The 25,604-nt window shown below is 52.0% G+C and overlaps 1 protein-coding gene across 3 annotated transcripts in view; it reads right to left on the minus strand.

Annotated features, from left to right (window-relative positions):
• The window catches only part of LOC145361763 (serine/threonine-protein kinase BRSK2-like), a 134,534-nt gene that overhangs the window by 12,734 nt on the left and 96,196 nt on the right, over positions 1-25,604 (minus strand). For 2 of the 3 annotated variants that reach the window (XM_080217721.1, XM_080217719.1), the window contains 10 exons: positions 24,396-24,512; positions 21,118-21,151; positions 17,541-17,609; positions 15,920-16,066; positions 14,622-14,653; positions 12,651-12,815; positions 11,315-11,412; positions 9,984-10,134; positions 8,275-8,335; positions 1,298-1,901 (listed from right to left, as the gene is read on the minus strand). In XM_080217721.1, the coding sequence (XP_080073847.1) occupies positions 1,298-1,901; positions 8,275-8,335; positions 9,984-10,134; positions 11,315-11,412; positions 12,651-12,815; positions 14,622-14,653; positions 15,920-16,066; positions 17,541-17,609; positions 21,118-21,151; positions 24,396-24,512 (1,478 nt within the window). The remainder of the gene's footprint in view (positions 1-1,297; positions 1,902-8,274; positions 8,336-9,983; positions 10,135-11,314; positions 11,413-12,650; positions 12,816-14,621; positions 14,654-15,919; positions 16,067-17,540; positions 17,610-21,117; positions 21,152-24,395; positions 24,513-25,604) is intronic. The other variant, XM_080217720.1, reaches the window with a different exon arrangement.

Below are 25,604 nucleotides of genomic sequence, written 5' to 3' on the forward strand. Positions count from 1 at the left end.
CCTGGTCCCCCCAGTGCCGACACTATAGTTAAGAAAGCCCATCAACGCCTCTACTTTCTCAGGAGACTAAGGAAATTTGGCATGTCCGCTGCAACTCTCACCAACTCTTACAGATGCACCATAGAAAGCATTCTTTCTGAATGTAACACGGCTTGGTATGGGATCCTGCTCTGCCCAAGACCACAGGAACTACAAGGGGTTGTGAACGTAACCCAATCCGTCACGCAAACCAGCTTCCCATCCATTGACTCCATCTAACTTCCACTGACTCGGCAAAGCAGCCAGCATAATTAAGGACCCCACGCACCCCGGACATTCTCTCTTCCACCTTCTTCCATTGAGAAAAAGATACAGAAGTCTGAGGTCACGTACCGACCGACTCAAGAACAGCTTCTTCCCTGCTGCAGGCTTTCAAATGGATCTACCTTGCATTATGTTGATCTTTCTCTACACCCTAGCTATGACTGTAACACTACATTCTGCACTCTCTTGTTTCCTTCTCTATGAACGGTATGCTTTGTCCATATAGAGCGCAATAAACAATATTTTTCACTGTATGATAATACATGTGACAATAATAAATCAAATCAAACCCAGAAGTATTTACCATGAATTGGGATCTTGCTGTTCTTCCTGTTAAAAAAAAGACAACTCTACAAAACATCTCCAATGTCCGAGGATGGGGAATGGAGGACAAGGGTGGGAGAATAGGGGATGGGGAATGGGGAATGGGGAAATGGGGGGGATGGGACGTGGGAATTGGGGGTGGGGAATGAGGGATGGGGAATAGGGAATGGGGGGACAAGGGCTGGGAAATGGGGGTGGGGGAATGGGGGTTGGAATGAGGGAGAGGGAAATGGGGGGTGGGGAATGGGGGTGCGGAATAAGGGATGGGGACAGGGGTGGGGAATGGGGGGTTGGAGGAGAGGGGGGTGGAGAATGGGAGTGTGGAGAACGGGAGGTGGGGGTGGAGAACGGGAGGTGGGGGTGGAGAACGGGAGGTGGGGGTGGAGAACGGGAGGTGGAGGGAGTGGAGGGTCTGAGAGTGTGGGATGGAGGGCGGGAGAGTGAGTGTGAGGTTGGGGGTTGGAGGGATGGAGGATGGAGGGTGGGTGGGTGGATGGATAGAGGGCGGGAGGGATGGAGGAATGTTGGGTGAGGGGGAGGTAGAGGGGTGGAGGGTGGAGTGTGGAGGGTGGGTGGATGGAGGGATGGAGGGTAGGGGGATGATTTAGACAGTGAAGAATCCCCCTGTGACCAGCGAGAGGACAGTCCGAGTGTCCGGCCTTGGGCTCACCTTGCAGCTTCCTCCGATGGAACCGCGGCGATCCGAGGAAGCTGTTCTTGATGGAGTTGAGGCGGGTCCTCCACGGCACTCCTCCGACCCCGGGGCTGGAGGGCGGCGTCGCGTTGGGCGTGCTGGTGGGACTCTCCTTTGGCGTGTGGACGGGGGTTCCCAGCGGGGTAGGGAGGGGGCTGCCTCTAGGGGAGGGGTGAGGGGTCACCTGTGTGGCAGGGATAGATTTGGCGCTCGTTTTAGTACCTGGGAAAAATCGAGCGGGGGGAGACGGAATGAAGGAGGGTGAAGGGATGGAGTGGTGGGTTGGTGATGGCACAGAGGGATGGTGGCACTGGGGGTTGGGGGAGGGGGAGGTAGCGGCCAGGTTGATGGGGAGAGGGTTGGATTTTATGGGCTGCAGTGGCTTCTCGCTCAGGCTAGCCTTGGCTGGCAGCGTTTGTGTCTTGGGGTCAGGCTGGCGGTGATGGTGGTGATGTGCTAGTTTCGAATGCCACACGGTGCTGGGCTGGTGCGAGAAATCCTTACAAGCGTCACGCTCAGGTGAGGCGGGCGAGAAGCTAAAGACGGGGCTCTGAGGAGGGACAGAGAACTTACGAATGGGCTGGATGTCATGAGGGGAACAATCATGTGAAATGAGCAAGAACAAGAACAACAAGAGACAGCAGCATTCAGCAGCGTGGGGAGAAAGGATTGCAAATTAAATAGAAGACTGTCAGAAAAATAACACCAACACCTGGACAGGGGATGTCCCACTGTTTCCCGCCTGCAGATTCATCCCAGGAATGCCACAACTCTCCCACAGGATTCCCCCGCTCCCCCCGTGGCAGACAGTTACTCTCTGTGACTGAGAGGCTATTAGAGCTCAGAATTGTAACTCACTCCCCACCACCAACCCCCCCCATATCTGCCCAGCCACACTCTCCCCCCACCCCCTGTATCCACTCTGCCACACTCCCCCCGTGTACCCGCTCTGTGGGCTAACAGGGTGGGAACCAGTGTCAGTCTGGAGTGTACAGGCTACACACGGACACACACACACACACACTCCAACACTCACACATCCCCCCCCCACACACCCACACACATACTCACACACACGCTCTCTCTCTCTCACACACACACAAGCTCTGTTGCACACACACACTCTCCCTCTCGCACACACACACACTCTCTCGCACCCGCACACACACACACACACACTCTCGCACACGCACGCACTCTCTCGCACATGCACACACACACACACACTCGCACATGCACACACACACATACACGCTCTTGCACACACACACACACGCTCTCGCACGCACACACTCTCTTGCACACGCACACACACACACACACACACTCTCTCTCTCGCACACACACTCTCGCACACACACACACACACGCTCTCGCGCACACACACACACACACACTCTCTCGCACACACTCTCTCTTGCACACACACACGCTCTCCCTCTCGCGCACGCACACACACACACACACACACTCTCTCTCGCACACACACACTCTCTCCCTCTCGCGCACACACACACACCCGCACACACTCTCTCTCGCACACACACTCTCTCTCGCACACACATACACACGATCGCTCTCTTGCACACACACACACACACATACACACACACACACACTCGCTCTTGCGCGCACACACACACAGTTCATGGACATCACCAAAGACACTCTTCAACGGGCCAATAATTCCGACCGGTCAGAGTTCCTTAGATCCAGACGTTATCCAGGGATAGGGAATAGGCCCATCTTTCCACCACCAAAATCATCCACCACCCCCGCCGTTGGCCAGCCAGCAAGGCCAGGCTGCCGAGGGGCTGTCAGGTTTGGTAGGAGAAGGCTCCCTTCCGCAGTCCCCCTCCCTCCACCATGCCCCCACGCTCTCCCTCCAGCCTCCCCTCCTTCCCTCCATGCCTCCGCGCTCCCCTCCCCCGGTGGGAAGGTGGCGACATACCCCCAGAAACACTGAGACATCCCTGAGTCAGAGTGCACCCAAAAAAGCACAACAACCAAACAGGCGCTGAGACCAATGACGTGTGTTCCTGTTATGCATGAGTGTGAATTGCTGTGAGACTCTGCAGTACGGCTGCACACTCAGTCTGGAGTCACATGTAGGCCAGACCGGGTAAGGACAGCAGATTTCCTTCCCTAAAGGATGTTAGCTGGAGAAATTAAAATCAGGGGTTTGTCAAAGGCACAGGGGCAGCTTTCCATCTCTCGTAAGATCTCGTTTATCCTATGGGGGTCAATTCAGATGGCACAGTGGTTAGCACTGCTGCCTCACAGTGCCTGGGTTTGATTCCCTGCTTGGGTCACTGTCTGTGTGGAGTTTGCACATTCTCCCCATGTCTGCGTGGGTTTCCTCCAGATGCTCTGGTTTCCTCCCACACTCCAATGATGTGTAGGTTAGGTGGATTGGCTGCGCCAAATTGCCCCTTAGTGTCCAAAGATAAAAGTTTATTATGTATTCGTCACAAGTAAGGCTTACATGAACACTGCAATGAAGTTACTGTGAAATTCCCCTAGTCAACACAGTCCAGTGCCCATTTGGATCAATGTACCCTAACTAGCACATCTTTCAGAATGTGGGAGGAAACCAGAGCACCCGGAGGAAACCCACGCAGACATGGGGATACTGTGCAGTCTCCACACAGACAGTGACCCAAGCCGAGAATCGAACCCAGGTCCCTGGTGCTGTGAGGCAGCAGCGCTGACCACTGTGCCGGACCATGGGTGGGTGGTGTGGATCGGCCATGCTAAATTGCCCCTTAACGTCCAAGGATGTGTACAGTAAGAAGTCTCACAATACCACGTTAAAGTCCAACAGGTTTATTTGGAATCACGAGCTTTCGGAGCGCTGCCCTTTCATCAGGTGAGTGACTCCGAAAGCTCGTGCTTCCAAATAAACCTGTTGAACTTTAACCTGGTGTGGTGAGACTTCTTACTGTGCCCACCCCAGTCCAACGCCAGCATCTCCACATCAAGAATGTGTAGATTGGGGGAAGGGGTTAACGGGGTAAATATGTGGGGATATGAGGATAGGGCTTGAGTGGGATTGTGGTCGGCGCAGGCTCGATGGGCCAAATGGCCTTCTTCAGCACTGTAGGGATTGTATGATCCCTGTGTCGGAGACCAGAGTGGAAAGATCTCAAACAGGCAGGGATTAACCCGGACTCGTTTCCTTCCTCAGAGCACATCAGTGGAGATAGGAGAGGATCTGTAACCCTGAACGACCTTTGAGTATTCCCAATGGGCCAAGTCATCAAGAGATGATTTTTTTTTTAAAAGACTTTTTGCAAAATGCCTCTGGACAAATTGTTCCCCCAAAAATGATGCTTTTAGCTGCCGGCAATCACCGGAGGAAGGGAAAACAAAAAAGAATTGGCAAAAACTGGATCAGAAGTCAGCCTTACATTGCAAAGTCCCTGGGTTGAATATTCCAGGAAATCCCAGTGCTGCAGTGACTCTGATCACCTCCTGGTGTCACTGTTGGCAATGGCGGCACCACATGGCTCAGCAGTGTACCCCAGTGGGCAATGTGAGTTACTACCGTCACCGGCAAAAGGGTTTCCCTCACCGTGTGGCCCCAACATTCATAAGAACATAAGAAATAGGAGCAGGAGTAGGCCATCCAGCCCTTCAAGCCTGCCCCGCCATTCAATAAGATCATGGCTGATCTGTCGTGGCTCAGTTCCACTTTCCCACCCTCTCCCCATAACCCTTAATCCCCTCTCTTATCAAAAACCCATCAACTCGCATCTTAAAAATATTTAGCGAGGCAGCCTCCACCACTTCAACGGGCAGAGAATTCCAGAGATTCACCACCCTTTGAGTGAAGAAGTTCCTCCTCAACTCTGTTCTAAACTGCCCCCCTTTTATCTTGAGGCTGTGCCCCCTAGTCCTACTATCCTTTCTGAGCGGGAAGAGTCTCTCCACCTCTATCCTATCCATCCCATTCATCATCTTATACGTCTCAATGAGACCTCCCCTCATTCTTCTAAACTCTAACGAGCACAAGCCTAATTTATTCAGCCTCTCCTCATAGCTCAACCCCCTCAACTCCGGTATCAGCCTAGTAAACCTCCTCTGCACTCCCTCCAAGGCCAAAATATCCTTGCGTAAGTGCGGTGCCCAAAACTGCACACAGTACTCCAGCTGCGGCCTCACCAATGCCCTATACAGCCGCAGCAAGACCTCCCTACTTTTATATTCACTCCCCCTCGCTATGAAGGCCAGCATCCCATTCGCCTTCCTGACCACCTGCTGCACCTGCAAGCTGGGTTTTTGCGACTCATGCACAAGGACCCCGAGGTCCCTCTGCACCGTCGCCTGCTGCAGTTTTTCGCCACGTAAGTAATAATTCCTACCATTATTCCTACCAAAGTGGACCACCTCGCACTTGCCAACATTAAATTCCATTTGCCATTTCCTGGCCCATTCGCCCAGCCTATCTAGATCCTTCTGTAGACTCTCCACACCCTCCGCACAATTTGCCATTCCACCAATCTTGGTGTCATCAGCAAATTTCGACACCCTACACCCGGTTCCCTCCTCCAGATCATCTATATAAATGGTAAATAGCTGAGGCCCCAGCACCGACCCCTGGGGCACTCCACTAGTCACCATCCGCCAATCCGAATAGCACCCATTGACCCCCACTCTCTGCCTCCTATTTGACAGCCAATCGTCTATCCACGCTAACACCCTACCCCCAACTCCCTGTCCCCTGACCTTCTGCAATAACCTCCTGTGAGGCACCTTGTCAAACGCCTTCTGAAAATCCAGAAAGACCACATCCACCGGCTCTCCTCTATCCACCGCCCTAGACACATTCTCATAGAACTCCAATAAATTTGTCAGACACGACTTCCCCTTAACGAAACCGTGCTGCGTCTGCTCTATCAAGCAGTTCCCTTCAAAATGCCTCGCTATTTCCTCCTTGATGACGGATTCTAACATTTTACCTACAACAGACGTTAAACTAACAGGCCTATAATTCCCTGCCTTTTGCCTGGCACCCTTAAACAACGGCGTAACATTAGCCGTTTTCCAATCTTCCGGCACTTTCCCGGAATCCAGCAACGTCTGGAAAATAACCATCAAGGCATCCACTATCCATGGATGTGACCCTGGGTAGAACATTAATCCGGCTCTTCCCTATTGTGAGACCACGCCTAGACTACTGCATGCAGTTTTGGTCACCTTACTTAATCATAGAACCATTGTGTCCCAAGATGTACAAGTTAGATGGATTGGCCATACTAATTTGCCTCTTAGGGTCAGGGAGATTAGCAGGGTAAATACCCGGGGTTACTTGGTGGGAATGTTATCGGTGCAAGTTCAATGGCCTCCTGTATTGAAGGGATTCTATAATTCTATGCATCACCTACAGTGCAGAAGGAGGCCATTTGGCCCCTCTCTGACAGAGTACCTTCCCCGTGCCCTATCCCTGTAACCCTAGATATTTACCCCATTAATGCACCTAACCTGCATATCTTTGGACAATAAGGGGCAATTTAGCACGGCCAATCCACCTAACCTGCAGATCTTTGGACACTAAGGGACAATTTAGCATGGCCAATCCACCTAACCTGCAGATCTTTGGACACTAAGGGACAATTTAGCATGGCCAATCCACCTAACCTGCAGATCTTTGGACACTAAGGGACAATTTAGCACGGCCAATCCACCTAACCTGCAGATCTTTGGACACTAAGGGACAATTTAGCATGGCCAATCCACCTAACCTGCAGATCTTTGGACACTAAGGGACAATTTAGCATGGCAAATCTACCTAACCTACACACCTTCGGACACTAAGTGACAATTTAGCATGGACAATCCACCTAACCTGCACATCTGTAAGCAGTGGCATGATTGAGATGTACAGAATTATGAAGGGAAGAGATAAATTGGACAGGGTTGTTCCCCTTGGTGGAGGATTCTAGAACCGGGGAACACAGACTCAAGGTAAGTGACAGTCGGTGTAGAGGGGAAATGAGGAAGAACTTTTTTACGCAGAGGGTGGTGCGTATCTGGAACTTGCTACCCTGAGTTGGTGGGGAGAAGAGACCCTAAACTCTCTTAAAGAGTACTTGGATCTACACCCAAAGAGCTGTAAGCTACAGGGCTATGGGTTGGGTGCAGGAAGATGGGACTAGAAAGGACACCTCATGGACATGATGGGCTGAATGGTCTCCTCCTGCTATGATTTCTGTACCTGCACTGGAGGCCATTCAGAGAAGGTTCCAAGATGCTGATTCCTGAGATGGAGGGATTTGCTTTATGAGGAGAGGTTGAGCAGTTACTGCCTACACTCTGTGGAGTTTGGAAGGATGACGGGTGATCTCATTGAAACTTAGAAGATCCTGAGTGGGTTTGATTCTGAGGTGGACGCTGAGAGGATGTTTTCCTCTCGTGGAGAAATCCAGAGCCAGGGGCACAGTTTCCTCAGACAGACGTCCGGCTGCACATTTGCAGCAAGTTCAGATCCTCAGTTTTATTTTCCCTGTCCCTGAGGCGAATTCTGTGCATGAAATGAGATGGACACCAAACTGCTGAGGTGAACAGTGGCGCCATCTTATTAAGGTCAATGTTGGCACCATCTTGTTGAGGTCAACAGTGGTGTCATCTTGTTCAGGTCAAGGATGGCACCATCTTGTTGAGGTCAATGTTACTACCATCTTGTTGAATGGCAGAGTAGGCTTGTTGGCCCAAATGGTCTACTCCTGATGCTATTTCTCATGTTCATATATGTGTGTGTATGTTTGTGTGTGTGTGAGTGTACAATGTGCGTGAGTGTATAATGTGTGTGTGTTTGTGTGTGCGTGCATATGTGCACATGTCTCTGAATGTATGCAGACCCAAGCTGGGAAGCTCATGTGTACATTAGCACAGCCATCATTGCAGAGCTCCACACGGTACACGAGGCTAGAACATGCCTGACATCCACTTACCCTGGGACTGCTCAGGGGGCTGGAGGACAGGCCACACGATGCTCCACTCACCGACCGAGACCTGGGTCAAGAGAACAGCAACATGTCACTCGGATACATTCTGCATAGAGCCCAGGTGAGAGAGAGACAGAGAGAGAGATATAGAGAGAGATAGAGATATAGAAATATATATAGATAGAGAGAGAGATAGATAGAGAGAGAGAGAGATAGAGAGAGAGAGAGAGAGAAATAGAGATAGAGAGAGAGGCTGAGAGAGAGAGAGAGAGAAAGGTGTTGAGAAAAAGAGGTGTTGCGAAAGAGAGGTTGAAAGGGAGAGTGATTGAGAGGGAGAAATAGAGAGATAAGGAGAGACAGAGACCCAGAAAGAAAGAGATTGAGAAAGTGATAGCAATTGAGAGAGCGATTGAGAGAGAGAGAGGTTGAAAGAGTGATTGAACAAGAGAGAAAGCCAGAGATAGAGAGAGGGACAGAGGGAGGGTCAGAGGGAGGGTCAGAGGGAGGGTCAGAGGGAGGGTCAGAGGGAGGGTCAGAGGGAGGATCAGAGGGAGGGTCAGAGGGAGTGATTGAACAATGGAATTGAGTGAGAGATTGAGAGAGGTTGAAAAAGCTTGAGAGGTTGAGAGAGAGACAGAGAAACGGGAAGAGAGGGAAGATGTTGCATTTATATAGCACCTTTCACAACCTCATCATGTCTCAGAGCACTTTACAGCCAGTGAACGTGAAGTACTTTCTGAAGTAGTTACTGTTGGAGAAGAGGCAGCCAAGTTATACACAGGAAGTTCCCAGGAAGACTAACGGGGGTTTTGACCGGTTTTATCGAGTGATGTTGACTGAGGGATGAACGGTGGCCACTGTTCTTCTTCAAGATGTGAGCTTGGGATCTGTGACCTCCCCCACCTGAGCAGGCGGATGGGCTTAACGTCTGTTTAGTGTCTGATCCTAAATAAGACGGCTCCTCTGGCAGTGCAGCACTCCCTCCGGAGTGTCGGCCTGGATTTTATTCTCAAGTCCCGCAGCCCCCAACAGTGCAGCGGGTCAGGAGGAGGAGATTGATCCAAGACTGGTGAAGACAACCACGGTGGAATAGGGGCCTGGAATCAATGGCAACCTTCTGATGTGCAGAGATTCCAACAAAGATAGTCCCAAGGGGTGAGGGTGGAATGCCATTTGCACCCAGTCTTATTTCATCTCAGCGACTCCACCAATATCTTAGATTCCAGCGTCTTTGCTTTAATTTTGATCTGTGAACTATGAGCTAATCTTACTGGACTATTTTCCAGAATCCTTTCCCTACAAGGCTACCATAGGGCAAAGCTTTCACTAACATTGCTGAGAAAAAGGGACATGCCATCAAAATTTTCCACCCTGCACTCATCAGGTCAAATTCAGGAAAGCAGTGAGTGCGAGATGAAAAACTTTGACAGCACGTATCTTTTTCTAGGTATACGTGAGTTCTGTGCTAGCAAGTGGCTGGCTACTTGTTCCATCTATTGCCGCACCAAACTCAGTGGCTGGGTTCATGTTGGAGAAGGCAACAGGCCAGGTTAGGTAGCCCCGTCCCTGGTTAGGCCGTGTGGTGTTTATCGTGGTTCTGTTGGTGGTAACTTTCCGGCAGAGCCACGAGGTTTGTGCCTCCACCTCGCGCTCGCCCCGGCTACCCCTCCGCACTACCCCCACCCCACCGACCCATCGACAGCGCCGCCACCTACCGCTGGCTGTGCTGGGCCACGTCAATGGCGCGGCGAGCGGGCACCGGAGACCCCCCGTCTGTCACACTCAGCACCTCCATCGACTTCCGCTCAGGCCGACGCTTGCCGTGACGGTTCAGCATGGGCGAGTCCACGCGTTTCCGGGGGGGGTCTGGGGAGAAAGAAGAGGAGACGGAACAAACCGGCGTGAGATCCCGATCGAGCCTGCGGGCTGGAACCAGAGAGTCGCACAGCACGCAGGGCAGGCCCTTCGGCCCATCGAGTCCGCACGAGAAACACCTGACCTGCCCACCTAATCCCACTCGCCAGCGCTGAACACCGTTGCCCCACAGCGCCAGGGACCTGGGTTCAATTCCTGCTCGAGTGGAGTTTGTACCTGAATGTTCTGACGTGCCAAGTGCTCACCCAGGTACTTTTTTTTTAAAAGGATGTGAGGCATCCCACCCTCCCAGGCAGCGCATTCCAGACCCTCACCACCCTCTGGGTCAAAAAAGCTTTTCCTCAAATCCTCCCCCCTCACCCCACGCAGACTCCACACAGACAGTGACCCAAGCCGGGAATCGAACCCGGGTCCCTGGCGCTGTGAGGCAGCAGGGCTAACCCACTAGTGAACCAGGTGGGGTTTTTCCCGACAATGCTTTCACCGTCATCCGCAGATTCTTAATTCCAGATTTTTTTAATAATTCAAATTCCACCATCTGCCGTGGTGGGATTCGAACCCGGGTTCCCCCAGGAACGTTAGCTGGGTTAATAGTCTAGCAATAATACCACTAGGCCATTGCCTGCCTTCCCAGGGGGGGGCGCACACAGAGTGTTCATGGGATCATCCCTCTCTGGGGAGCCCTGTAAATCTGGGACTTCCTCTGACCTTCGGGTAAGCATTCTCCAAGGCGGCCTTCACGACACACGACAGCACGGAGTCGCTGAGCAGAGACTAATAGCCAAGTTCCGCACACATGAGGACGGCCTCAACCGGGAACTTGGGTTCACGTTACACTGTTTGTAACCCCCATGACTTGCCTGAGCTTGCAACATCTCACTTACTGTCTTGTCTGAGGACAATACACATCTCTTTAACCTACGCCTAATGCTATCTCCACTCACACTTTCTGCACCTCTAAGACTTGAATAGCAGATTGACTGTAAAGACTCGCATTCTAATCAGTATTCTGTACACTGTGCGTGCCTTTATATGCTCTGTTTCTGATCAGAACCTTCCACACACCAGACAAAGGAACACCGTTTCCGAAAGCTTGCGAGTTTACTATCAAATAAACTGGCTGGACTTTAACCTGGTGTTGTGAGAATTCTTACTGTAACCTGGGACTTACCAATGTCATTCCTGGGAGGCAAATCTTCATCCTCACAGCTTGGATACCGTTCTTTCCTGTCCAACAGCAGAAAGTAGATCATCTTCTCCTGATTCTCCCTGAGTAGCAAGAAACATCGATGAACGCATTGGAAAAACAAAGACGTGCATTTATATAGGAATGATCCCGGGAATGAAGGGCACATGGGGAGCGGTTGAGGAGTCTGGGGTCTGTACTGGATGGAGTTTAGACGGATGAAGGGGGGGGGGGATCTAATTGAAAGCTACAGAGGCCTGGATAGAGTGGAAGTAGGGAGGATGTTTCCACTAGTAGGAGAGACTAGAACTCGAGGGCACAACCTCAGAGTGAAGGGACGCTCCTTTAAAACAGAGACGAGGAGGAATCTCTTCAGCCAGAGGGCGGTGAGTCTGTGGAACTCACTGCCACAGAGGGCTGCAGAGGCCAGGTCATTGAGTGTCTTTAAGACAAAGATAGATAGGATCTTGCTCACTCAGGGGATCGAGGGAAAAGGCAGGAGAATGGGGATGAGAATCCTATCAGCCATGATTGAATGGCAGAGCAGACTTGATGGGCCGAATGGCCCACTTCTGCTCCTATATTTTACAGACTTATAAGACCTTTCACACATACTGGACCATCTCCAAAGCCACTGGATGTCGGAGAGGCAGCGGGCGGTTTGTGCACAGCAAGCTCCCACAAATGTGACATTGACTGAAGGATAAATATTGGCCCAGAGCACCGGGGAGCGCTCCCCTGCGGATGTGCGTCTACCCTACGGGGCCTGGGTTTAATGTCTCATCAGAAAAATACATTACCTCTGACAGCGTGGCACGGCCTCAGGGCTCCACTGTAAGTGCCAGCTTTAAGTTTATTTATTAGTCGGTTTACATTAACACCGCAATGAAGTTACTGTGAAAATCCCCCAGTCGCCACACTCCTGCTCGGGGACGCCGAGGGAGAATTTAGCACCCTAAACAGCACGTCTTTCGGACTGCGGGAGGAAACCGGAGCACCCGGAGGAAACCCCACGCGGACATGGGGGAGACGGTGACCCAAGTCGGGGATCGAACCCGGGTCCCTGGCATTGGGAGGCAGCAGCGCTAACCGCTGTGACGACGGGTAGCAGAGGTCGCAACAGGTTAAGTACTGGCCTGGGCATCACTGGCTATGCCAGCATTGATTGCCCCATCCCTAATTGCCCCTTGGTGGTGAGCTGCCTTCTCGAATCGCTGCAGTCCAGATGGGGTTGTCGTCGGTGCAGACTCGATGGGCCGAATGGCCTCCTTCTGCACTGTAGGGGGCTGTACGATTCTGCAGCTGGAGGAGGGTCACTTACTCCTCAAACAGGAGGTCGTGCTTGAGTTTGTTCTTGTCTCGGAAACAGCCGAGGGAGTTCATACTGTCCAGCACGTCCGGGTCAATGTCGCTCACCGACTGTAACCTCCGAATCATCACCTTCCGCGCGATCGGCTGCTCCGGCTCCGGCTCGTTCTTACCGCCCCTGAAACGACAGACCAACGGCCTCAGGATTGTCCTCACGGGCCCCGTTACTGCCGATCGACCTCAGCCGGCCCCAAGGACACGAGGCCAAATCCCACCGTGCCAGGTGACCACACGGAACTCTGACGCCACCCCCGCCTGGCCCACACGTGTCCCTTGCTGCCGCCTCCCTGGGAGAGCAGCGAATGGAAAAACCCGCCAACATTCCGAGTCAGGACGAAGGGTCACCCAGACCCGAAACGTTGGCCCCTATTCTCTCTCCACAGGATGCTGTCAGACCTGCTGAGATTTTCCGGTTCTTGTTTCAGATTCCGGCAGTAATTTGCCTTGACCTGACTGGGAGAATTAATCTGGTCCGCAACCCAAAGACAGTTTAAAAATAAGCACCGCCCTTCCCCTGGTTGGTTCTGGGCAGTATAAAGCTTCTCGGGGCAGGGGTAGGAAGAAATGGAGGGGGTGGTATCCTTCTATCTTAGGGAACCAGCCCCCGATAGGGCAACTCCCCAGACAGAGAACTCGTCCCCAAGAATGTCCCTAACTGCCCTTGAACTCAGTGGCTCACTTCACCATTTTAGGCAACAGTTCAGCATCAACCCTGCTGCGGGTCTGTGGAGTCTCACAACACCAGCTTAAAGTCCAACCAGTTTATTTGACAGTAATCCCACAAGCTACAAGTAATTTGGTAATAATTCCACAAGCTTGTGAGGTTACGACCAAATAAACCGGTTGGACTTTAACCTGGTGTTGTGAGACTTCTTAGTGCGTTTACCCCAGTCCAACGCCGGCATCTCCACATCGTGAGTCACACGGAGGCCAGACCGGGTAAGGATGGCAGATTTCCTTCCCTAAAGGGGAACCAGATGGGTTTATCAATGATAGTTGCCCTGCTCACTCATTTCTGAAACTCGATTTCAATTCCAGATTTTTTAAAAAAAACTAAATTAATTGAATCTTATCTGGCAGGATTTGAACCCAGGTCCCCCAACCTCACTATCTCCAGCGATTTTTACCACTACACCACCATCTCCCCAGTGGGGAATGTGAAGTCTAGATGTTTAATCAGGGAGTGAGGGACGGTGGGGGCTCAGTGGTTAGAATCCTGAGACCTCCTCACAGTAAGGGACTGGGGAAGCGATGGGTTAATTAACCCCCCCCCCCCCCCCCCCCCTCACATCCACACTTCCACCACCTCCTCCTGTTAGGAAGCACCCACTATTCCCGCAGTTACAGCAAGTACACTCCCCGGGCGGGACTCCCCCCGGCCGTGCCTGTCCCAAGACCGGAAAGTCCCACCTGAGCTCAACGAATCTTTGCACGGTCCATGTCCCCCCCTCTCCCGGCTACGATTCCAGTGGTGGGAAAATACTGTTCCCCCACCTTCCGCCACCCCCCAGTTACAGCCCCCACCTCCCCCTCCACCCCCCCCCAGTTACAGCACCCCCCCCCCTCCACCCCACTCCCAGTTACAAAGGGAATTCAGAGACAGAGGAAAGACATTGTAAAGGAATGAAGAAAAATGGATTGGGTGCTGACACAGGCTCGATGGGTCGAATGGCCTCCTTCCGCACTGTAGGGATTCTGTATACTGCCAGGATTAAAGCCCCCCCCCCCCACCGGCTGCAAGGTCCCAATGGGATATGGGTTTGGCCCGGCTAAGCCAAGCTCGGGGAGGAGGGGGAGCCTGCGGCCTGAGGCTTTGTCTCAGTCTCAGTCAGAGGGCGGTGACTGGGTGAGGGACTGCTGAAGGTTTAGGCCCGAGCCATGACACTGAGCTGGGTCTGCTCCCTGTGGCGCAGTGCGTACTTACTGATACCAGATGTGCTTCTGTATCTGTTCCAGCTATGGCCAGCGGGTAGGTTGTGGAGGAGAGAGAGAAAGGAAAGCGTTTAATGAGAGAACTCAGAATAGACATTTCCAGTTATAGAGAAAACCAAGATGGCGACTGCACCAAACATCAGAGAGGCGACCTACAAATAGAGGAAACCCTCCCCCAACACCTCTCTCCCCCCCAGTGGGGTAACACTGATACCTGTCCCCTTCCCAATGGGGTAACACTGATACCTCTCCCCCTTCCCAATGGGGTAACACTGATACCTCTCCCCCTTCCCAATGGGGTAACACTGGTACCTCTCCCCCTTCCCAATGGGGTAACACTGATACCTCTCCCCCTTCCCAATGGGGTAACACTGATACCTGTCCCCCTTCCCAATGGGGTAACACTGATACCTGTCCCCTTCCCAATGGGGTAACACTGATACCTCTCCCCCTTCCCAATGGGGTAACACTGATACCTCTCCCCCTTCCCAATGGGGTAACACTGATACCTCTCCCCCTTCCCAATGGGGTAACACTGATACCTGTCCCCTTCCCAATGGGGTAACACTGATACCTCTCCCCCTCCCAATGGGGTAACACTGGTACCTCTCCCCCTTCCCAATGGGGTAACACTGATACCTCTCCCCCTTCCCAATGGGGTAACACTGATACCTCTCCCCCTTCCCAATGGGGTAACACTGATACCTCTCCCCCTCCCAATGGGGTAACACTGATACCTCTCCCCCTTCCCAATGGGGTAACACTGATCCCTCTCCCCCTTCCCAATGGGGTAACACTGATACCTGTCCCCTTCCCAATGGGGTAACACTGATACCTCTCCCCCTTCCCAATGGGGTAACACTGATCCCTCTCCCCCTTCCCAATGGGGTAACACTGATCCCTCTCCCCCTCCCAATGGGGTAACACTGATACCTTTCCCCCCCTTCCCAATGGGGTAACACTGATACCTTTCCCCCCCTTCCCAATGGGGTAACACTGATACCTCTCCCCCTTCCCAATGGGGTAACACTGATACCTCTCCCCCCCAATGGGGTAACACTGATCCCTCTCCCCCTCCCAATGGGGTAACACTGATAATCCTTCCCCCCCCCAGACCCAATACAGTAATATGATAGTCCTGATTGGATAGCACTGATAATCCTCCCTGATGGGGTAACACTCGCCCCCCCCAACATGGTAACAGCCTCTGTCTGGTGTTGACGGTGAGTCTGTGTGTTGAGGAGTCAGAGACAGGACATGGCGGAGTGTGTGAGGCACCGTGCTACTGACCGAGAGGCGTTTCTCTGCATCCACTTCGATCATGCCCCGTAGTAAGTTCTGGCAGTCAGGGGGGATAAAGTGCGGCATATGGAAGACCCCTCGTTTCACTTTCTCTAACAACTGTCGTAAGTTGTCATCATCGAATGGCAACGCCCCCTGTGGGGAACCAGAGGGAATGGTTACTGTAATCACATCTCCCCCTCGCCCCGTCTGTCTGTGCCCACCGTCACCCCCTCACCCCATCTGTCTGTGCCCACCGTCACCCCCTCGCCCTGTCTGTCTGTGCCCACCGTCACCCCCTCACCCCGTCTGTCTGTGCCCACCGTCACCCCCTCGCCCCGTCTGTCTGTGCCCACCGTCACCCCCTCGCCCTGTCTGTCTGTGCCCACCGTCACCCCCTCACCCCGCCTGTCTGTGCCCACCGTCACCCCCTCACCCCGCCTGTCTGTGCCCACCGTCACCCCCTCACCCCGTCTGTCTGTGCCCACCGTCACCCCCTCACCCCGCCTGTCTGTGCCCACCGTCACCCCCTCACCCCGTCTGTCTGTGCCCACCGTCACCCCCTCACCCCGTCTGTCTGTGCCCACCGTCACCCCCTCACCCCGCCTGTCTGTGCCCACCGTCACCCCCTCACCCCGTCTGTCTGTGCCCACCGTCACCCCCTCACCCCGTCTGTCTGTGCCCACCGTCACCCCCTCGCCCTGTCTGTCTGTGCCCACCATCACCCCCTCGCCCTGTCTGGCTGTGTGCCCACAAACATCCCCCCCCCTGTCCATCTGTATAGCCCACCTCACACCTCCATTCACCCGTGTCCTCACTCCACACCCTCCTTCCCTCTGTGTCCCCACTCCACACCCTCCTTCCCCCTGTGTCCTCACTCCACACCCTCCTTCCCTCTATGTCCCCACTCCACACCCTCCTTCCCCCTGTGTCCCCACTCCACACCCTCCTTCCCCCTGTGTCCTCACTCCACACCCTCCTTCTCTCTGTGTCCTCACTCCACACCCTCCTTCTCTCTGTGTCCTCACTCCACACCCTCCTTCCCTCTGTGTCCCCACTCCACACCCTCCTTCCCCCTGTGTCCTCACTCCACACCCTCCTTCTCTCTGTGTCCTCACTCCACACCCTCCCTCCCTCTATGTCCCCACTCCACACCCTCCTTCCCCCTGTGTCCTCACTCCACACCCTCCTTCTCTCTGTGTCCTCACTCCACACCCTCCTTCTCTCTGTGTCCCCACTCCACACCCTCCTTCCCTCTGTGTCCCCACTCCACACCCTCCTTCCCTCTGTGTCCTCACTCCACACCCTCCTTCTCTCTGTGTCCCCACTCCACACCCTCCTTCCCTCTGTGTCCCCACTCCACACCCTCCTTCCCTCTGTGTCCCCACTCCACACCCTCCTTCCCTCTGTGTCCCCACTCCACACCCTCCCTCCCTCTATGTCCCCACTCCACACCCTCCTTCCCTCTGTGTCCCCACTCCACACCCTCCTTCCCTCTGTGTCCCCACTCCACACCCTCCTTCCCTCTGTGTCCCCACTCCACACCCTCCTTCCCTCTGTGTTCCCAGTTTGCTTCCTGACTATAATAAATTTAATCAAATGAAGGATATTCAAGACCTTGATTTCTTACCACCAGAAGTGCAAAGAGTATCACTCCGCAGCTCCATACATCCGCCCGCCGGCCATCGTACTTCTCACCCTATGAACAGAAAGCACAGTAAGAGGTTCCATTAGCAGCGAGCACTCACTGTGTGACTGAGCCAGTCGCCTCCTTTGTATAATCAGGCACCCAATCTTTTCAGAATCACTCCCAATTTTAACCCTTTGCTCCTCGCAATAAAGGAGGGTTCAAATTTGTGTGGAGTCTGCACATTCTCCTCGTGTGCTGCCCATGCCCCTGTTTCCTTCCCCAGTCCAAAGATGTGTAGGTTAGGTGGATTGGCCATGCTAAATTGACCCTTAGTGTCCAAAGATGTGCAGGTTAGGTGGATTGGCCATGCTAAATTGACCCTTAGTGTCCAAAGATGTGCGGGTTAGGTGGATTGGCCATGCTAAATTGACCCTTAGTGTCCAAAGATGTGCAGGTTAGGTGGATTGGCCATGCTAAATTGTCTCTTAGTGTCCAAAGATGTGCAGGTTAGGTGGATTGGCCATGCTAAATTGACCCTTAGTGTCCAAAGATGTGCAGGTTAGGTGGATTGGCCATGCTAAATTGTCTCTTAGTGTCCAAAGATGTGCAGGTTAGGTGGATTGGCCATGCTAAATTGTCCCTTAGTGTCCAAAGATGTGCAGGTTAGGTGGATTGGCCATGCTAAATTGACCCTTAGTGTCCAAAGATGTGCAGGTTAGGTGGATTGGCCATGCTAAATTGACCCTTAGTGTCCAAAGATGTGCGGGTTAGGTGGATTGGCCATGCTAAATTGACCCTTAGTGTCCAAAGATGTGCAGGTTAGGTGGATTGGCCATGCTAAATTGTCTCTTAGTGTCCAAAGATGTGCAGGTTAGGTGGATTGGCCATGCTAAATTGACCCTTAGTGTCCAAAGATGTGTAGGTTAGGTGGATTGGCCATGCTAAATTGACCCTTAGTGTCCAAAGATGTGTAGGTTAGGGTGGATTGGCCATGCTAAATTGTCTCTTAGTGTCCAAAGATGTGCAGGTTAGGTGGATTGGCCATGCTAAATTGTCCCTTAGTGTCCAAAGATGTGCAGGTTAGGTGGATTGGCCATGCTAAATTGTCCCTTAGTGTCCAAAGATGTGCAGGTTAGGTGGATTGGCCATGCTAAATTGACCCTTAGTGTCCAAAGATGTGCGGGTTAGGTGGATTGGCCATGCTAAATTGACCCTTAGTGTCCAAAGATGTGCAGGTTAGGTGGATTGGCCATGCTAAATTGTCTCTTAGTGTCCAAAGATGTGCAGGTTAGGTGGATTGGCCATGCTAAATTGACCCTTAGTGTCCAAAGATGTGCAGGTTAGGTGGATTGGCCATGCTAAATTGTCTCTTAGTGTCCAAAGATGTGCAGGTTAGGTGGATTGGCCATGCTAAATTGTCCCTTAGTGTCCAAAGATGTGCAGGTTAGGTGGATTGGCCATGCTAAATTGACCCTTAGTGTCCAAAGATGTGCAGGTTAGGTGGATTGGCCATGCTAAATTGACCCTTAGTGTCCAAAGATGTGCGGGTTAGGTGGATTGGCCATGCTAAATTGACCCTTAGTGTCCAAAGATGTGCAGGTTAGGTGGATTGGCCATGCTAAATTGTCTCTTAGTGTCCAAAGATGTGCAGGTTAGGTGGATTGGCCATGCTAAATTGACCCTTAGTGTCCAAAGATGTGTAGGTTAGGTGGATTGGCCATGCTAAATTGACCCTTAGTGTCCAAAGATGTGTAGGTTAGGGTGGATTGGCCATGCTAAATTGACCCTTAGTGTCCAAAGATGTGCAGGTTGGGTGGATTGGCCATGCTAAATTGCCCCTTAGTGTCCAAAAACATGTAGGTTAGGCGGACTGATAGATATGATAATGAGTTTTAAGGGGCGTCTGGACAAATACATGGATAGGATGGAAATAGAGTGATACGATTCCCAGAGGGGTAGGGGGTTTTAGTTCAGTCGGGCAGCAAGGGCCTGTTCCTGTACTGTAACTTTCTTTGTTTTTTGGGCTGGCCATACTAAATTGCCCCTTAGGGTCCAAAGATGTGTAGGTTAGGTGGATTAGTCTTGCTAAATTGACCCTTAGTGTCCAAAGATATATAGTTTAGGGGGTTAGTGGGGTGAATGTGTGGTGTTAAGGGAATAGGGCCTGGCTAAGATTCTCTGTTGGAGAGATGGTGAGGGCTCGATGGGCCAAATGGCCTCTTTCTGCACTGTAGGGATTCCGTGATATGTCAGGATGGTAGCAAGGATGAAGGATTTCAGTTAAGTGGCAAGTTTAGAACAATAGGCATTGTTCTCTTTAGAACGGAGGGGAAATAGAGAAAGATTGAACAATTTTTGAGAGTTTTTGATGGAATAAATACGTTGAAACTAATTCTACTGGTGGTTGTGTTTCCAATCCACTCTGACTGTAGTTGTACTGCCTGAATAATTACAGGTCAGTTATCCTAACCTCCACGGTGGGAATACTGATGGAAATAATTCTGGGGGACAGTAAAAATTGTAATTTATGTGACAAATTAATCAAGAACAGTCAAGGACAATCAGCGTGGATATGGTAAGATCAGGCTGCGTCTGACTAACGTGATTGAGTTTGTTTTTTGAGATGGGAGCTCGATGCAGCTCATGTGGGTTTCTGCAAGGACTTTAACAAGGTCCCACATTGGTCAGAAGACTAACAGCTCGGGGGATCTAAGGTAAAGAGGAAGTTCACAAGAATGATCCCTGGAATGAAGAGCTTGTCGTATGAGGAACGGCCAATCCATCTAACCTGCACATCTTTAGACACTAAGGGGCAATTTCGCATGGCCAGTCCACCTATCTTGAAGATCCTAGGGCACTGAGGGGCAATTTAGCATGGCCAATCCATCTCATTTGGTTGATTCCTAAATTCCATAGAACCGTACAGTGCAGAAAGAGGCCCTTCGGCCCATCGAGTCTGCACCGAACACAATCCCACCTAGGCCCTACTCCCATAACCCTATATATTATACCCACTAATCCCTCTAACCTGCGCATCCCTGGACACTAAGGGGCAATTTCTTAGCATGGCCAATCAACCTAACCTGCACATCTTTGGGCTGTGGGAGGAAACTGGAGTACGCGGAGGAAACCCACACAGACACAAGGAGAATGTGCAAACTCTACACAGACAGTGACCCGAGCCGGGAATCGAACCCAGGACCCTGGAGCTGTGAAGCAACAGTGCTAACCACTGTGCTACCGTGCCACCCTCTGAGATGGTCAGTGTGAGACTCTCAGTCGTATCAAACTGCTACAGAGAAAGTACCCTGGGCGTACCTGCACCACATGGACTGCAACCGCACAAGACGGCGGCTCACCACCACCTTCTCAAGGGGCAATTAAGGGTGGGCAATGAATGCTGATCACTGTCAGAGACCTGCCCACCCCAGGCACTAATAATTAAAGCTAACATTAATCTCCAGGAAGGACAGTCGAAGGGTTTGGTTTGTGTAAACCCCGCGGACATCGGCACAACGTGCAGGCTCAACAACAGCCCCATGTCAAAAACAAAACCTAATCTGAGGAAGAAACTTACCCTGATGACCTCCGGACAGGCGTAATGTGGAGAACTGCACAGAAAAAGAAGGAAGGTCAGATAAATGTCCAAATGATTTTTAAAAGACAAAATTGTACCCACCTCTACCACCACCTCTGGCAGCTCGTTCCAGACACTCACCACCCTCTGTGTGACAAAATTACCCCTCTGGACCCTTTTGTATCTCTCCCCTCTCCCCTTAAACCTATACCCTCTAGTTTTAGACTCCCCTACCTTTGGGAAAAGATATTGACTATCTAGCTGATCTGTGCCCCTCATTATTTTGTAGACCTCTATAAGATCGCCCCTCAGCCTCCTACGCTCCAGGGAAAAAAGTCTCAATCTATCCAGCCTCTCCTTATAATTCAGTCCATCAAGTCCCGGTAGCATCCTAGTAAATCTTTGCTGCACACTTTCTAGTTTAATAATATCCTTTCTATAACAGGGTGATTAGAATTGTACCAAGAAGATGAAGAAAGGATTCCGTGCTCACTCCAAGCCTGGAAAATCTCACCCGATGGGAATGGACCTTTGCGTAGTCCGTGTCCGACCGGCTATGGTTCCCATGGCGATCAGGACAAGAAAATTCCACTCTCTGCGTCTCTGAGGGTTGTGGAATTCTCTCCCTCAGACAGCAGTAGGAGCTGGGTTCCTGAATATATTCCAGGCTGAATGAGACAGACGTTCGATTGACTAAGGACGATGAGGGTTATGGGGTGTTCAAATGTAACCGGTGGTAACATTAGATCTGTTGTAACGTGACCGATAATAGCAAGCTGTAAGGGTCAGCTGACCCAGTAAACCATGTAACCAATGACAGAATGATGTGATGGTCATCTGACTCACTATAAATTAGATCATGTTGGGGAATTAGAACATAGAACAGTACAGCACAGGACAGGCCCTTCGGCCCTCAATGTTGTGCCGAGCTGTGTCTGAACCCAAGATCAAGCTATCCCACTCCCTATCATTCTGGTGTGCTCCATGTGCCTATCCAATAACCGCTTGAAAGTTCCTAAAGTGTCCGACTCCACTATCACAGCAGGCAGTGCATTCCACACCCCAACCACTCCCTGAGTGAAGAATCTTCCTCGGACATCCCTCCTATATCTCCCACCATGAACCTTATAGTTATGCCCCCTAGTAACAGCTACACCCACTTGAGGAAATAGTCTCTGAATGTCCACTCTATCGATCCCTCTCATCATCTTATCAACTTCTATTAAGTCGCCTCTCATCCTCCTCTGCTCTAAAGAGAAAAGCCCCAGCTCCCTCAATCTTTCCTCTTAAGACCTACCCTCCAAACCAGGCAGCATCTGGTCAATCTCTTCTGAACTCACTCCACATCTATCTTATAGTGAGGTGACCAGAACTGCACACAATATTCCAAATGTGGTCTAAGGTCCTGTATAACCCCACAGCTCTTAAACTTGTTAATAAACGCTAACACAACATAAACCTTCTTCACGGCTCTATCCACTTGAGTGGCAACCTTCAGAGATCTGTGGATATGAACCCCAAGATCTCTCTGTTTCTCCACATTCCTCAGAACCCTGCCGTTGACCCTGTAATTCAAGTTTGTCCTACCAAAATGAATCACCTCACACTAATCAGGGTTAAACTCCATCTGCCCAGCACCGCATCTTGTGGGAAAATTTGGAATGGCCCAGGGTGAGGCCTCAAGTTTGGGGTAATGAAGTTTCTTCATTTGATTTGTAAATTGGAGTTGAGTTTTGTTATATTTTTATTTTCTCCACTGAAGGAGTTCCTTCAATGTGGGGGACAGGCAGGAATGTGGAGTTAAGGCCACACACGGTCTTATTGAATGGGGGGGTCAGGCTCGAGGGCCGAATGGCCTACTCCGGCTCTTGTGATTTTGATCTGGACAAACATCCCAAGCTCCTTCACGCCTGTAGTTTGGTGGGCCGCGTCTCAGGGTGGGCTCTTCCAGTCCCACTAAAGTCAACCCCTGCCATAGGTTTCTCCGGCTGGGGCGGTGGGTCTGGAAAATTCTGGCGTCAAGTCTCTGAAAGCTGGGATTGCGATGACCACCCCAGAGACCTGAGTGCAAATTCCAGACTGACACACGAGCGAGGGACATGCCTGCTTTTCAGAAGAAACATTAAACCCAATTCCTGTCGTCCACCCCCTCATGTCGGAGATTCCGAGGTGCTATTTCGAAGCAGGGTCGAGGAACCTTCCCGTCTCCTGGCCGTTCGACCAGATCCATCAGGTTGTAATCCTCTGCAGCTTGTGGGAGCTTGCTGTGCACAAGATGGCCGCCCAATTTCCTACACCACAACAACAGTGAAAACACTTCATTGGCTGTAAAGTGCTTTGAGACATTTTTGGAAAAGGGCGCTACATGAAGGCAGTTTTTTAAGTTTTAAGTTCATTTACAAGTAAGGCTTATATTAACACTGCAATGAAGTTAGTGTGAAAATCTCCTAGTCGCCACACTCCAGTGCTTGTTCGGGTCACACTGAGGGAGAATTTACCATGGCCAATGCACCCTAACCAGCACATCTTTCGGACTGTGGGAGGAAACCGGAGCACCCGGAGGAAACCCACGCAGACACGGGGAGGACATGCAGACTCTGCACAGACAGTGACCCAAGCCGGGAATCGAACCCGGGTCCCTGGCGCTTTGAGGCAGCAGCGCTAAACACTGCGCCGCCCAGCGGTTAGGATACCCTCCATGTAAACGTGAGGTGGGCCTCCTCACCTCGGAGACCTTACGCGCCTCGGAGAGTCTCCTCTCCTCAGGTCACCAGCCGAGTCCTGTGGTGGTGTACAGTCCGGAGGCCCGCGTCTTTTGATCTCTAAGCTTAGAGATGATAAACGGCCGCTGGAGGTGGAGGGGTGGGGGTGGGAGGGTGGAGTAATGAAGGACACCCAATACCCGGCAATTATACCCCCCCTCCCCAAACAGAGCCCACACTGGGAGGGGGGGGAGGTGGAGGAGATGGTTTGGGAAGAGTCGGGGGGGGGGTTTGAGGTTCAGAAGGCTAAAAACATCCACAACAGAGCGATAGATTGTGCAGACAACCACAAGCTCAAAAGATTAGTAGACCTGCTCTCAATAGCGCCTTTCCATGGCTTCAGGACATCCCAAAGAGTTATGGGCAATAAAGGACCCTCAAAATGTCGCCATTGCACAGCGGCTGAGTTACGCACAGCAAGATCCCACAAATAGCCACAGTAGCGACCATTTCAGTTGTTGGTGGGATAAAGAATGGCCTTAGACCAAAGCCAAGGTTCACAAGGCAACCTCTTACCCACAGCTGGTCTCGAGCAGACTGTCGCCAACCTGCAGAGAAGCCATTCCAAAGTCCGCAATCCGGATGTTATTCTTCTCGTCCAGGAGTAAGTTTTCCGGTTTCAGGTCTCTGTGGCTGCAGGGGACAATGGAAGAGGAGTTAGAGACACTCACTGGGTTCTGGATTATCGGAGTGCAGGATCCCTGAGGCCTATTCACAATCTTACATAACACAGAGAAATTGGGGGGGGGGGGGTGGATTTTTGTTGATCTTTGGACACTAAGGGGTAACTTAATATGGTTAATCCAGCTAACCTGCACACCTTCGGACTGTGGGAGGAAACCGGAGTACTCAGAGGAAACCCACGCAGACACGGGGAGAATGTGCAAACTCCACACAGACAGACAGCGACCCGAGCCGGGAACCGAACCCGGGTCCCTGGCACTGTGAGGCAGCGGTGCTAACCACTGCGCCGCCGTGCCGGGTTAGGTGGATTGGCCGTGCTAAATTGGCCCTTAGTCAGGGGGATTAGCCGGGGAAATAGATGGGGTTGTGGGGATAGGGCCGGAGTCGGTGCAGGCTTGATGGGCTGAATGGCCTCCTGCTGCACTGGAGGGATTCGATGATGACTCATACAGCACAGAAAGAGGCCATTTGGCCCATCGGGTCTGCACCGACTCTCCGACAGAGCATCCCACCCAGGTTCCATCCCCGAAATCCCTCGTGATCACCCCGCCAATCCCCCGCACCTATAAATCCTTCAGGCAGCGCACCCTGGATCACAACAACTCGCTGCGTTTTTAAACAAAAATGCATCTCGTCTCCGCCTCTGGTCCCGTGTTTGAAATCGAAGTCGTTTCTCTCCCTATCTGTTTCCCCTGTCAGTAGACAGCCCCCTCTCGCTCAGGAATTGCAGCCGGCACTGACGGGGTTAAGGAGGGCTGTTGCTGTCTGTTGTTGCCGGTGGGGAGATGAGATCGAATTAAAGCAGCGCGCAGGGCTCCAGGCGTCCCAGCCGGCACAGCCGCGATACAGCGCTTCAATTAAAATACAGCCCCATCCATCACCCAGTCCTGCCCTGACGCTTCTGCGCTGTCAGGGATGTTATTAGCCTGCCCCCACGCAGTAATTACTACGAGTCCCTGGGGCTGTGATTTGAAGAAAGGATTACTCCAAAAGCTGCCTGCCACGGTCGTGAATCACAGCGTGCTGTTTATAGCTTCTGAG

The sequence above is a fragment of the Carcharhinus amblyrhynchos genome, chromosome 35, assembly GCF_965287045.1.
Source record: "Carcharhinus amblyrhynchos chromosome 35, sCarAmb.v2.hapA, whole genome shotgun sequence".
In the NCBI taxonomy this organism is placed as follows: domain Eukaryota; kingdom Metazoa; phylum Chordata; class Chondrichthyes; order Carcharhiniformes; family Carcharhinidae; genus Carcharhinus; species Carcharhinus amblyrhynchos.